At 51.8% G+C, this 13,487-nt stretch overlaps 2 protein-coding genes across 2 annotated transcripts; one reads left to right on the top strand and one right to left on the bottom strand.

Annotated features, from left to right (window-relative positions):
* Positions 1-86: 86 nt before the first annotated feature.
* ADIPOR1 (adiponectin receptor 1) lies at positions 87-5,939 on the top strand. Its single transcript, XM_031556940.1, has 7 exons — positions 87-173; positions 598-714; positions 1,262-1,433; positions 2,241-2,427; positions 3,573-3,760; positions 4,638-4,831; positions 5,108-5,939. Exons 1-7 carry the CDS (start codon positions 87-89, stop codon positions 5,234-5,236), a joined length of 1,074 nt encoding a protein of 357 aa, XP_031412800.1. The 3' UTR covers positions 5,237-5,939.
* A 1,095-nt stretch (positions 5,940-7,034) lies between these two features.
* TIMM17A (translocase of inner mitochondrial membrane 17A) lies at positions 7,035-11,735 on the bottom strand. The gene is made up of 5 exons (XM_003212860.2): positions 11,583-11,735; positions 10,425-10,488; positions 10,161-10,289; positions 9,677-9,787; positions 7,035-8,263 (listed from the first exon to the last, which is right to left on the bottom strand). Exons 1-5 carry the CDS (start codon positions 11,718-11,720, stop codon positions 8,193-8,195), a joined length of 513 nt encoding a protein of 170 aa, XP_003212908.1. The 5' UTR covers positions 11,721-11,735; the 3' UTR covers positions 7,035-8,192.
* Between the last annotated feature and the right edge of the window lie 1,752 nt (positions 11,736-13,487).

The following is a 13,487-nucleotide window of genomic DNA, read 5'->3' on the forward strand; positions in this document are numbered from 1 at the left end:
CCCGCGGGCGGTTGGAGGAGCGCGGGGCTCTGTGTGCGGGATGGGGCGGGTTGGGCGTGAGGAGAAATTGCGCCCGAATAGCGGCGATGCGTGCACGGCTGCACGGAGGAGTTGGGAAGAGCCGAGATGTGGCACTGGGGGGGTCTGGGGGTCCTTCCAGGCTTAATGGTTCCGTGATTCTCTGATAATCGAACGGTGATCGGTCCTGTGCTCTCAGAGCTTGGCCCAAAAACGTATTTTAGCTCTTATGCTGCCTGCTGAGTTGTGTTGCCCCGAAGCTGCTAATGGCAGAGGATGGGGGGACTGGGCCAGGGGCACCCGGCTCCAGGACAACCCGGCTGGGCCCAGGGGCTCTTCCAGCTTTGGTTGTAAGGATGAAAATCCCTCGTGGTAATCCCACCTTTAAACTAGGATCAATCTGGGATTAGCCTGCCTGAGATGGTTGAGGCGGGAGCAAGTTGCATAAGTGGTGGTGAGCGGTGGGTTCTGTCCGACCCCTCGGGAAGGGATGAAGCCCAGGTGCTCTGTGTGTGCCTGGAGTGGTTCCAGTGCAGTGCCGTGGGCAGGGTTGGTTCCTTCCAGTGTTTCTCCCTCTAGGCTGAAGACCCGCCGTGCCCAGTGGCCCGTGAGGAAGAGGAGGAGGTGGTTCGTGTGCTGACTCTGCCTCTGCAGGCTCATCACGCTATGGAGAAGATGGAAGAGTTTGTGTATAAGGTGTGGGAGCTTCCTGGGATCCCAGGGACAGCTGGAGGCTGTGCTCAGCCTTGCTGGGCTTCAGGGGCAGCACCAGCTTCACTGTCTGGGCCTGAGAGCTCAAATGCTGCTGGTGGTTTTGCTGGGTGCCTCTGCTCAGCACTGGTGCTCGTGGTCACCATGTTTGGCAAATGCATGAGAGCCAGCACAGCTCTGTGACCAGCCAGGCTTCCTTTTACGTGACTAAAATGGAAGGGAATTCTGCAGTGCTGTGAGCGGACGCTCAGTGTGCTGAAGGGTTAAATGCCCTGAATTGTCTCCAGCTCCTTAGGGGATGTGGAAGTGCTCTGCAGGATGTGGGTGGTGTAAGGGATTCCACGGGATGTTGCGAAAGCCAAAGTTCCTCTCCTAGAGGAGAGTTTCAGAGCCTTTTCAGCCCTGGCCGTAGGCAAGACCTGCGGGTTTTGTTCTGTGTTCTCCCAGGGTGATTCATTCAGCTTGAGCCTTTGGGCTGCCTCACTGCTGGTGCCAGCCCCCGTGGCCACCAACACGAGTCGGTGTGTTGCAGGTGTGGGAAGGGCGCTGGCGTGTGATCCCCTACGATGTGCTGCCCGACTGGCTGAAGGACAACGATTACCTCCTGCACGGGCACCGGCCTCCGATGCCATCCTTCCGAGCCTGCTTCAAGAGCATCTTCCGAATACACACCGAGACGGGCAACATCTGGACTCACCTGCTAGGTGACCGGGGGGCTGTGGGGCTGCGCAGCGCTTCTGTAGGGCTGGAGGTGTGCTCTGCCCCAGTGCTCAAGGCAAGGGACTGCCTCTGAAGGACAGGTTTGCTCCAAGGGACTTATTTGACGTCCTCTCTGTGCCCACCGCCTTCCTTTTAGGATCACGTACCCCTCTGGTTCTGCTCGTGTAGGCAGCTCAGTTGCTGGTGGCTGGGAGCTCCGGGAGCTCCTGGGCCTCTGAGTGAAGGGAGAACAGGACAACTCCTCGCAGCAGCGCTGGGACCTGAGCTCAGTGGTGGTGTTCACGCTTTTCAAGAACTGATGGCCCCATTGGGTGGGCTCAGAGTGCAAGAGGGGCTTGGCCAGATATTCTGCAGAGTTCTGGCCTGCATGGAGACTTAGAGGCTCAGGGTCTTCAGGAGCTGGCTGTGCTGTGGCCAGATTGCTCCCACTGCACAGAGCTTGAGCACTGCAGGTGAGCTGTTTCTGCTCCTGGGATGGAGAGATGCGTCCAGGGCCAAACAGAGTGTTCCACAAAACTTTTCCTTGAAACCCAGAGTGTGCGCAGGCTCTGCCTTGCAGAGCACAGCCATGCCTGTGATTCTCCTGGCTCTTTGCTGTACTAAGGAGGCATCGTGCTTGTAAGAGAGACCCTGACACGCTGATTCTGTGCCAGCCACGCTGGCCTCTCTCCCATGTCCCTTCTCATCATCTCTGTGCTGCTGCCATTGTGCTCCGCCTGTCTCAGGGTTCATCCCTCTGTTGATGCTGGATGTGCCTCTGCCTGACTGCTCATTTGTTGTGTTTTCTGCAGGTTTTGTGTTGTTCCTCTGCTTGGGAATCCTGACCATGCTGCGGCCCAACATGTACTTCATGGCTCCTCTCCAGGAGAAGGTTGTGTTCGGGATGTTCTTCCTCGGGGCGGTGCTGTGCCTCAGCTTCTCCTGGCTTTTCCACACTGTCTACTGTCACTCAGAGAAGGTCTCACGGACTTTTTCAAAGTGAGTCAGCACCGGTGTGGTTGTGTGGTCCCAGGATGTTCTGACTTCTCACAGCACTTCCTCTCCAAGTGCTGCATTCACTAAGATTTTGTTCTTAGGGGAAGGGAATGTTCACTGGATGCAGTGTGGGGCTCAGAAGGAGCAGGGTTTGGGTCCCGTATCTCAGCACCTTGCATCTGGCAGCAGCTCTGATGCCCTCAGGGAATGGGGTGTATGAGGACTGGGACCCTGTGGGAACCCATATCCCCCAAGAGAATGGCCTCAGTGCCTCTTGGAGCAGCACAGTGAGGAACGGTCCTGGTCTCACTGGGCAGCCGTGGGTCTTCCAGTTTACTGGATGTTTTGAAAAACTCTGGGTTGGATCCAATTTGAACTGAAACCAAATTGAAAAGCAAAACAAACAGGATTCCTGGCAATGTGGAAACACTGGGCAGTGGCCAGTGCTCGTCTGTGAGGTCAGCGTTGCTCTTTGAGTTAAATTCACATCAGCCTTTGTGGCACAGGGAGAGCAGCAGCAAGGCTTTCAAATGAGATCTTGCTCACAGAAGTCTATCAAAGGCATTTACTTGGGTGCTGCTTGCTGGGAAATCCTGCCAATCTCCTATGCACAAACACCAGATCCCATGGGCTCTTGTGTCTGGAACAAACTGTGCTGCCTGCCTTGAGCAGGAACGTCCTTGTGTACTGGGGAGGGTTCCTGCAAGGCTGCTGCGGCAGTGGGAAATGCAGCCGACTGCGTTTTGGTGGTGAAATTGTTCCTGGATCGATAGATTGAAAGCACTTTGCAGGGGAGAACAATCAAATCCATATGCACAAGGACTAATGCCCACCACTTGTGGTGGTTTGAGTGTCCAGCATCTCTGTGCTGCTCCTGCAAATCCAGCAAGCTGCTGTTCACTGCACTCTGCCAGCTCTGTTTGCATCCTTGTATGCCCCAGGTCCTTTCTCCTGTTTCTCATTGCACTGGTGAGACTTGAATCTGTTGTCCAATGCAGTTTTGCTCATGGGGTCGTGGCTGCTCTGTGCTGGCGGTGATTCTGTTTGGGTGCAGGCGGTCTGCATGGCACCAAGTGCCAAATAGGATGCAGGAGGGGGCAGACTTTGGGGCTCACCTGCGTGTATCTCTCATTGCACCCTGACTGCAGGTTGGATTATTCAGGAATTGCACTGCTGATCATGGGGAGCTTCGTCCCCTGGCTCTACTATTCGTTCTACTGCTCCCCGCAGCCAAGACTCATCTACCTCTCCATTGTCTGCGTCTTGGGCATCTCTGCCATCATTGTTGCTCAGTGGGACCGGTTTGCCACCCCCAAGCACCGGCAGACAAGAGCAGGTAGGAGCGCTCCGTGCTCGTCGTGAGTCCCCTGCCCCAGGAAGGAGCCGTGCAGTGGGCTGGGGAGGCACTTTGGGAAGAAGCCACTGCGTTGTGCTGCGGGTTCCATGCTAGAGCAGGGCTCCAGGGTACTGCAGAGCTCCCAGCACCTGCAGCATTCATACCCCTGGAGCACCATGCTGCTCTGTAGCAGGGAGGCCTCCTCCCTCTTCTCACTGTGCTGGAGGTTTGGATCCTCCACTGAGCTCCTCTTGGCACTGAGCAAGGCTGAGGTTTGGAGCAGGCAGGCGGTGTTTGGAAATAGCCCTATAAGCAATGGCTGGGCGGCCTGAGGCTGTGGCACACAGAGGCTCATTATCCAGGAAGTGGTTTGGCAGTGTGGAGCTGCAGCTCATCCAGAGAGGGGCAGATTCCCTCCTGGTCTCCACAGTGTGTGCTGCCATGCCTCTGTGCGTGCGCCCACATCAGTGCTGTGTCAAAAAGGGGGCAGGGAACAGGGCTGAGCACCAGCCCCACCATTACCTGTGCAGCATTGGGTGTGCTGGCACAGATCACAGCTGCCTGCTGTGGGACAGAGCTGCTTTGCTCCTGCAGCGTGAAGTGAGTGGTGGCAGTGCCAAGCCCTGCCTGCTGCTGCAGGGCCACCCTCCTGCTGCCACTACCAGCCGCAGCCCTCCGCACCGATATCCTGCTGTGGTGCTGTCAGCCCTCTGCTGATCTAATTAAATTTGACAGCTGAAGTTTCCTACACTGCTAATTAGCACCTTCCTCCTGAGCTCCAAGCAACTTCAACAAACAAATGACTCCAGCAGCAGGGCTGGCAGGGCTGTGCTCCTCACGTGTGCTCCCTCTTGCTGATCTCTCCTCTCTGCTGCAGGTGTCTTTCTGGGGCTGGGGCTGAGCGGTGTGGTGCCCACCATGCACTTCACCATCGCCGAGGGGTTCGTGAAGGCCACCACAGTCGGGCAGATGGGCTGGTTCTTCCTCATGGCCGTGATGTACATCACGGGTGCAGGGCTGTACGCTGCCCGCATTCCCGAGCGCTTCTTCCCGGGCAAGTTTGACATCTGGGTGAGTGTCGTGTGAGGGGTGACGGGGTGCCTCGTGGGGAGCCGTGAGCCTGAGGAGAGGGAATTGATGGTGGGGATCTCTGAGATGGGGGGAATGTGGCTGGGCTGCCGTGGTGCCTCCCAGCACAGCGCAGGTAACGCTGCCAGGGAGCAAGGAGGGAGGCAGTGCAGTTCTGAGGACGGTCCCAGGGTTGTGGCTGAGCAGCGTGGAGGAGCTGTTCCAGCACTGCTCTGCCCGCTTCCATCCGGATCAAAGGGCTTTCTTGCTTCCCTGCAGTTCCAGTCACATCAGATCTTCCACGTGCTCGTGGTGGCTGCAGCCTTTGTCCACTTCTACGGTGTGTCCAACCTGCAGGAGTTTCGCTACGGACTCGAAGGGGGGTGCACAGACGACTCTCTCCTCTGAGAGCGCCTGATTTTAGTACAAGCTTCCTAAGTGCTTTTTAAACTCTCTTTGCTAAAATCAAAGGAAGACTCAAAACTGTTTGGGGTTGTTGTTGGATTTGTTTGTTATCATTTTTTTTTTGGTTTTCTAAGAAAAAAAAATGAAACAAAAATTCTTTAGCAAAGTTCTGTCGACCAAATCCTTCCCCCCTTCCCCACGCACTTTGTGGGGCTGAGGCCGGCCCTCTTAAGGTCTCACCTCCTCCAAACAGTTCTGACTGCACCACGGTCCTCTGACCCGTCCAGGCATGTCTGTTTCCGACAGCACAGGGTGCGGTGCTCCGCTCCCAGCACTGCTGAGCACTCCCTTCCCAAGCACTCACGTGGCACCGGGCCCAGGGCTGGAGGTTTTGCATCCCCCCCCAGCAGAGTTGCCTTCCTGGGGGCAGCTCTGTGGCCCCCGGTGCTGCCGCCCAGGGCACAGGCACAGATTCACATAACTTAAGTTTTAATTGTCTTTTTTTGTTGTTGTTTTTCTTGACAAAGTAATGTAAACATAAATGAGAGAATATTTAATATTTAATACTAAGCTTTAAGAAGACTTGCTGCCACCGCAGTGTACTCGGCCCCCTCGCTGTCTGTGGTAGTGAAGGAAGGACAGTGTTTTAGGGGAATGTAGAGCTGCTGTAGCTGATTGAAATAAAGAGGTCAATAGTTCAGTGTCATGCTGGTGGTGTCGGTCTCATTTTTTGGGGTGATGATGGAGAAGCTGCTCAAGGGAGAGCACCCCGAGGAGTGTGAGGGACAGCTGTGAGCTGCCTGCAAGTTGTTATCCAAAGTGAGTCAGGACAGCACCAAAACAAGAAGCTTAGGGGTGCTGCAGAGATGACAGGGCAGGAAACCCTTCCCTGGAGGCATGGTGCACTGCAGGGCAGGGGGACCTGCTGCCTTTCCGCCTCAGAACAGCAAGGGAAAGAGCTGTCAGCTCGCCCTGCAGGGCTCCCAGCCATCCAGCAGACACTGTAACACGTGGGGGGCAAAGGGCAGCGCCTCACATCGGGGTTTGCTCTTGTGCAGAGGGAGGTGTGAGAGTGACCGTGTGGCACAGACGGTCACGGGGGATTAGAGGGGAAGGGCTGAGCTGAATAAAGCTCTTCTTGAGCGGCTGAAGCCTGCAACCTCACAGCAGAGTGAGGGAGGAGGGGGTAGGGGTGGCCCTTCTTGGGGCTGCTTGGATGTGGCCTGGCTTTGGGCGCTGCCAAATGCAACGCTTAGATGGAGCCTCAAAGCAGGGAGCAGCAGATCCTGCACACCTCCCTGCCCCAACCCTGCCAAAGTCTGCTCCCAGCCAAACACTGCTGGGAGAAGTCACCCAAGATGTCCAGGGTGCTGCTTAAATATGGTCCCCGGGCAGCAGATGCTGTGTGCCCAGCCCCTGACTGCACCCAGGAAAGGCTGGGGGTGTTGGGGGCTCCTGCACCCAGCTCAGCTCCTGGGCAGCACAGCCCCAGCCCCAACAAAGTCACCTCCTGACCCCACAGCCTGGAGGGCGGTGCTGGGACACGAGAGCTGGGCCAAGGATGAGCTGCAGAGACCCATCCCGGGATGGGCACACAGTGCTGAACAACACCCAGTGTGCTAACCCTAAATAAAGAGCACAAGGAAAGGAAAACATCTGGTGATTAACATGCAGATTTGGATACTCAGGGGAGGTGCAGAACTGATGAGGGATCCGGCTGCAATTTCCCCTCACTTGCCAGGGACTTGCTCACTCCTCTGTGGCTGGGCTCTCAGTTAGGAACAGAAGCAAGCACTCTGAATAACAAATCAAGACAATCCTTTACCATTCACCTGAGCAAGCAAGCAAGAGGCAAAGCGAGACAAGCCTTCACAAACACAAGGCTGCTGTGCTAAAGATTCTTGGAAATGACATACCACCAGCAACAACACTGACCAGCAAGGCACCAGAGCAGCAAGCAGTCCTGGAGTGGCTTTGGGACAGGAAAAGTGGTGGAAACAGGTGAGGAAAATGTCACTTCTGCAGGATGTAGGAGCCTTATTATGTTCAGGATCTTGCACTTGCATGCACACGTTGTACAATCTTAATTCACCCATTTGAGCACTTCTGTGTTGCTTTCATGCTCTCCTACTGAATGAGTCTGACAGTTACCTCAGAGTACAGAGATCCTTTCTGGGCAGAAGAAAAGCTCTGAGCTGTCCTGGATAATCCTACACAAGCCTTTGAATGCTATTGCCTGCTGGCACTTCCTGATACAACACATCTATTAGGGAGGACCTACAACAGAAAACCCCACTGGATATGATTTTTTTTTTTTTAAACTGCTGGCAAGAGGGAACATGCCTTCAGAACTGGAGTTTAAGAACAAAAACACAGAGCCAATGGAACTGTGCTACCTTCAGAGGACTCACAGCAAAAAGCCAAGACTGTGCTGAAAGCACGCACGCAGGTGCAATGCACTTCATCCTCCAACCACACAGACACAGAGCCCTCTGCTTTCACTGCTTTGTACATTCCAGTAACAGTCACTTCTGGAATGTAAGCCTGCACGTAGATTAACACTTTCCCTTAAGCTGAAATTTGTGTAGCAACATAAATCCAAAAGGGAGGAGGGTAAATTCCAGATGCGGAATGGTTCATGCCACATCCCAGAGAAGACTTCACAGCCATTCACTTCAGCCCGTGGCCAAAGGATTACAAGACTCCGTTTGGTCCTTATCTTAAATCTCCATGTATTCTATCAGACATGTATTAACGTTACAGCAATGGAATCTGTTACCAATAAATAGATCTGTCATCCTCTAAAAGTTCTGTGCAGCTTTACACTGCCAAGTGCTGAAGTCCTCTTGGCATGGTTTGTGTAAGAGACTACCACTGGTGTAAGGACATACCGTGCTCTGATCCTCCAGCATTTTAAATTACAGCTCAGCTACAATACGAACTAACAGAATGGGGGTGATCACTGGTATTGTCTGTAGTCGCCAAACGGAGAGGGCTGCAGCTGGGAGGGGTCATCTGAGAACTGAGGGCCTGTGGGCAAGGAAAAAGAGAAAAAGTGAAAGACATGAAAAGACAAGGCATTCTTCCACTGACAGCAGGAAACACCTGCAGTGTTTTTCTTTAAACTAAATCCCTTCTGAAATTAATGGAGCCAACAACAAGACTTCACGTTTGACTTTTTTTTTTTTCCATTCCAAGACGTTCAAGAGCTTTACACCTGTTCCAATAAGGAACAATTGTTTTTTTAATCTCTACTTCTAAGAAAACAAATCGGAACAATGGGAGAGAAACACTTTCAGTCACTGAAAGGCACTGGAAACCTCTGCCTTCCTGCCCTGCAGCTGAACCCAGCCACTCTGTAAAGGTTCCTCCACGGTAACTTGCCCCGCAATAAAGCAAGGCAGTGAAATGGAACAAGTCGTGGATCAGCTTCCCAACTCCCCTTACTGACATTCTGCTGAGGGAAGCAATATGCTTATTACGTGCCAAGCCTAAGGAGAATAAACTGACAGACAGATGATACCCTTTCACTAAAGCAGGTTCATTTTAAAAAGCTTTTGTATTCCTGAATTGTTACAGAAATTGTACCAATTTAGACAGAACAAAGAACGTCAGTGAACAAACCTGAGAGAGGAATCCTACCAGGAATTAGTGGCTTGCCACTAATCCTTTCAACACTAGTGGTTTTGTCTGTATTCCTCTCGAAATGAGGTGGGCCAACAGAGGCATTAATTATTTCAAGCAGGCATGTATTTACATAAATGGTTACAGATTCACTGACATCTCAGCCTGTGTTGCACTTAGAAAACAAAACGGATCCAGTTTCTGGAAATCCAATCGTCACCACTACCCCTGTTTGGAATATCCTGCCTGTGTCTGCCTCATCTTCACCACCTCACTGCAATCAGCTGCACACAGAGCACAGCCACCCACTGCAGCACCCACTGCTCCCCCAGACTGCAGCACCACACAGCACAGACTGAACACTGCCAACACCGTGTGAAGAGCAGTGTGGGTGCTGCAGGGCCAGGGCAGAAAGCAGCTCCTCAGTCTGGCAGCCCCGCTCCCAGCCCTTCTTCCAGCTTCCAGCCCTGCTCCCAGCCTTACAGTGCTGTTCTGATGACACCACCCACGTCTGCACATTTTGCTCAGACAAACCTCTCTTCCACCCTCCTAAGCCCTGTGCTCCCCTGTGCCTGGAACCCTCCCCCCCCTTCCCCCCGATTCCTATACCTTCAAGCTGCTGAGTGACAGCCAATCCTGCCACTTCATTTAGGTGTGGATGTCTCTAGACCTGTCATACCACAGAGAGAAAATGTAAAAGCTGTTGTGACATGAGCAATGTGCAGCTCTTCTTTTGACTTCGTACAGACTTGGAAGCTGGGCACGTCAGCCAACACTGCACAACAAAAGCCTTGTGCTGCTGCAGGGAGGGCTCCTTACCGTTCTGAAACTGTGCAGAGGCAAATCTTGTTAAGAGAATGCCAGCTCCTTCAATTAAAGCCAGGAGAATTCCTCCCATTGCGGCAGATCCAACCATGGCAACAGGTCCATCTAAAAATAAAAGCACAGAACAACGCTTGTTTCTTTTTCTGTTGCATTACTTTGCACGTTACAGCTCTCTTTCTATAGTTATAATCTCTCCTATGGGCAAACACTGCATTCATTAAGCCTCATTAGTATCACTACTAAAGGAATAATTACTAGGCAACCCCCCCCTCCCTCAGGGAAACAAAAGAACAACGGTAATGTTTGAGAACACAATTATTACTTTCATAAGCACAGAACACAAGTCTAAGATCATTTTTCTATTCCTCTTCCCAAGTAAATTCCAGTTTGGGAATCACACAGTTCTGCTTCACTGTAATGGAGGTTCGAATTTAGCAGCTTTCTCAATTAGCTCCCTCCCCAGAGCTCCGTTTCTTACTTCTTGCAGCTAAGATGGCACCAGTGAGGGCTCCGCTCGTGATTGAATTCCACGGATCTTCTTTCCCCCTCATTCTGACCATGCTGCAGTCAATCATGGAGAACAGACCTCCCCAGACAGCAAAGCTACCTGTGAGCGCGTCGGGGGAAAGAACAGAACCAGCTCAGAGAAAGCAGATGATCCAGCCATACTGCAGCCACGTCACCAACAACATCACCAAATGATGATTAAGGACAACAGCAACGTGAGTGAGAAGTCAGTTACCTCCCAGCTGCGGAGCTCTCGTTTTAACAGCGGCCAGACTTCCCCTCAGCCGGTGGTTTACACCCTACAGGAAGGACAGAAGGAAAGAATGAAGTCTTACTGCCAGAACGTGCCACGGGCACCATCTATTTCTAAGCACCACGATGAGGAGCTTACAAAAACTGCATTTTTACAGCTCCTTTAGTTCTTATCACATCTGTGGAATACCTGTAAGCTGCAGAAATGAAGTACAACCATCAAACATTACCTTAAACCATTTTTTGTGGGTGTGCTGGGAATTGAACTGAATGAGAACCGCACGCTCTAACACTGCATTATTCCTGCATACGCTCAAGCTTTGTTTTAGCTGCAAGCACTTGGAAGTGTGGACGGATTTACTTCATGAGTTTCAAGGAAAAAAAAGAACGTGGTAAAGCACACAATCCTGTGTGTGTGAAGTGTCTGCAGGACCTGACTCGTTTTGGAAAAAGTTATGAATTTTATTCACAAAATGTACCTCGAACTGATGGCTTATTAAGGAACTTCAGGCAGTGAAGTTGTCACACACGAACACCAAAAACCACTCCCAACAAAAAACCCTTTCATCCCTTTTAAGCCCTTTCTATAACAGCCAGAGGAATGTTTTAGAACCCATGTTCAAGTGGAAACAGGGGATTACTTTTATCAAAATCTGCACCACGTTTGAAGTCAAGATTTTGCAGCTGAAAACTTGAAAGTGAAAACAACTGATTTTCATTACCTAAACCTTAACCTCCACGTTCCATTTGTGCATTTAAACAAAAAAACCCACTTTCAAATAAATTGAGTTATGAGAAACGTTGATATTTAATTAAGAGGTTAATTACAGAAAGCAATATTCCCTCATGTAATTCGGAAGGAGAAAGATTCCTCCTTTAAGCCCTCTCACTTCTCAAAGGAAGGCAGAGGGCTGTGGCAGCTGATGGAGAACTGCCCAGGCTCCACTTCTGCTGTGCAGCAGCCAGAAGCAAAAGGCAGGAACTCAGCTGAGGGAGCAGCTCTGAGGGAGCAGGTTAACATCACACAGCCAGCCCTGTGTACAGGATTTCTCGTCTTCCCTTCTGCTGGCAAGTTGCACTGCTGATGGACAGAGAAAGCAGAGCTGCACTCTTACTGTGCTGCTCAAATGGTTTTACTTACCACTGGGGAATTCCTGAAGCCCTTGATGGCCTGGAAAATGCCACCTCCTATCGCTCCCATGGTGAAGGCACCTCCGCAGTCATCCACGATCCTCCAGGGACTGCAAAGAAACACAGAGGTGGAAATGCTGCGTTCCATCACGCGCTGCTGGTGGAAACCCACCATCCAAACAAATGGCACAGAACCCAAAAGAAATGCGAGGAAGCACACCTGCCCACCACACTGCTTCACCCACAGCTGCTGAGCAGCATCACCAACAGGGAAAATGCTGCAGCAAAACCAGCTGGGTGTTCAGCAAAGGCTGCCAGCCTGCAGCAGGAAGCATCGAATGCACAGAGATGCTTGAACTCCCCACACGTGGCACAGAGATGTATTTCCATCATGGAAAACCTCTGCAAAATTCCAGCTCACAACCAGTTCTGCCCTAATTATGCATTATAACTTTAATTTTACTCTTCTCATGACTTACAGAGAACTTGACTGGCAAATTCAAACAAGACTCAGTTCACAGCTAGCACAAAACACCGCTTTCCTGAGTTCCTCACACTTCTCCTTAGTTCTGGTTATTGAAATGGAAGACTTCAAAGTCACCTGTTGTTAAACTGAGAAGGTTTTTCTGATGTATCCAAGGGTCTTTGAAGTTCATTAAAACAAAACACAGCAACACCCATGCAGAGCTGCCAAAGGGCAACCTCACGGAGCGTCAAATGCTCCCAAACAAGCAGCACCTTCCTCTCAGCAAACGCTTTCAACTGCAGAGACGAGCTTTCATGTGGGGCTCGCATCCCCTTCAACACTGCTGCCAAGCATGAGAGCTTTGTGATTTTCCTGCTCCCTGTGAGCAGCAGCCTGCAATTAGCCGTGCTCCCATTGCTGGGAATTCTGCAACGTTTGCACAAACCAAGCTGTTTTGTTTCTTTCATCTTGCATCAAAACCTGACAGTAAAAGCCAAGCACTCGGGGGGCTGCAGCACGGGCAGAGAGCACCAACCCCAGCAAAACACAGAGCTGAACGCCATGGCAAGCCCAGGGCTCACAGGTTCTGCCATCAGCGTGCCTTTCTGACCTCACTTTCCATACGATGCTCCTCCTCCTTTTCCCCTGAACGCTCACTGCACATTTTGCTGTTTTTAACCTGAAAAAAACCCTCCAAAGTTTCTCAGCCCCACAGACAGCAGCGGGAGGCTGGAGTGCTGTCCCACCGTGCATCATCCTTCATTTCACAGCCTGCCATCAGCTTCCATCTCCCATTCCTAACAAATCCCCCCCAGTTTTGATGGAATCACACCATGCAGCCCCGTTCCACGTTTTATTTTCACCCCTCCATTCCCTGCTTCCTGCGTGCGGTCGGAGCTGAGATGTGCAGCCTCCACTTCACTCCTCACTGTGTTTTTCTCTCTCCTGCCCAGATTTTGATCTGCTGTTAAAATAAAACCCCTCCTCACAGCTCCCTGCCTTCATTAGCTCATTAAGAGCCATCTCATTAGAAGACTTGCTGGAAATCCAAGCAGATGACACGAAGCTCTTCCTTTCCCTCACAACATCAACACAGCAAAGCCCCAGGATGGCAGAATCCTTAATCCAGACAGGACCTGGGAGATCTCAAACTTTTACTGTCAGATTTTGATGTAAGATGAAAGCAACCCTCAGGTTTTCTCCTTAACGGCCCCAAACCTCCACAGGAGCAGCTTTCAAACATTAACCGGCTGTGATACGTGGCTTTTAAAGGACGAAACGGCTCTGAGAGCAGCACAGCCGCCTCCCGCCCTGTGCTCAGAGGACGGGCTGACACAAAGCGCCCACAGCGGAGGGAACCGGAGATCACCGCGTTATTAATCTGTGTTATCGCGTGCTTCGCGTTAACCGCGTTAACCGCTTCGCTGACCGCGGGAAAGCGCTGTGAGG

This window comes from Meleagris gallopavo, chromosome 28, assembly GCF_000146605.3.
Source record: "Meleagris gallopavo isolate NT-WF06-2002-E0010 breed Aviagen turkey brand Nicholas breeding stock chromosome 28, Turkey_5.1, whole genome shotgun sequence".
Lineage (NCBI taxonomy): Eukaryota > Metazoa > Chordata > Aves > Galliformes > Phasianidae > Meleagris > Meleagris gallopavo.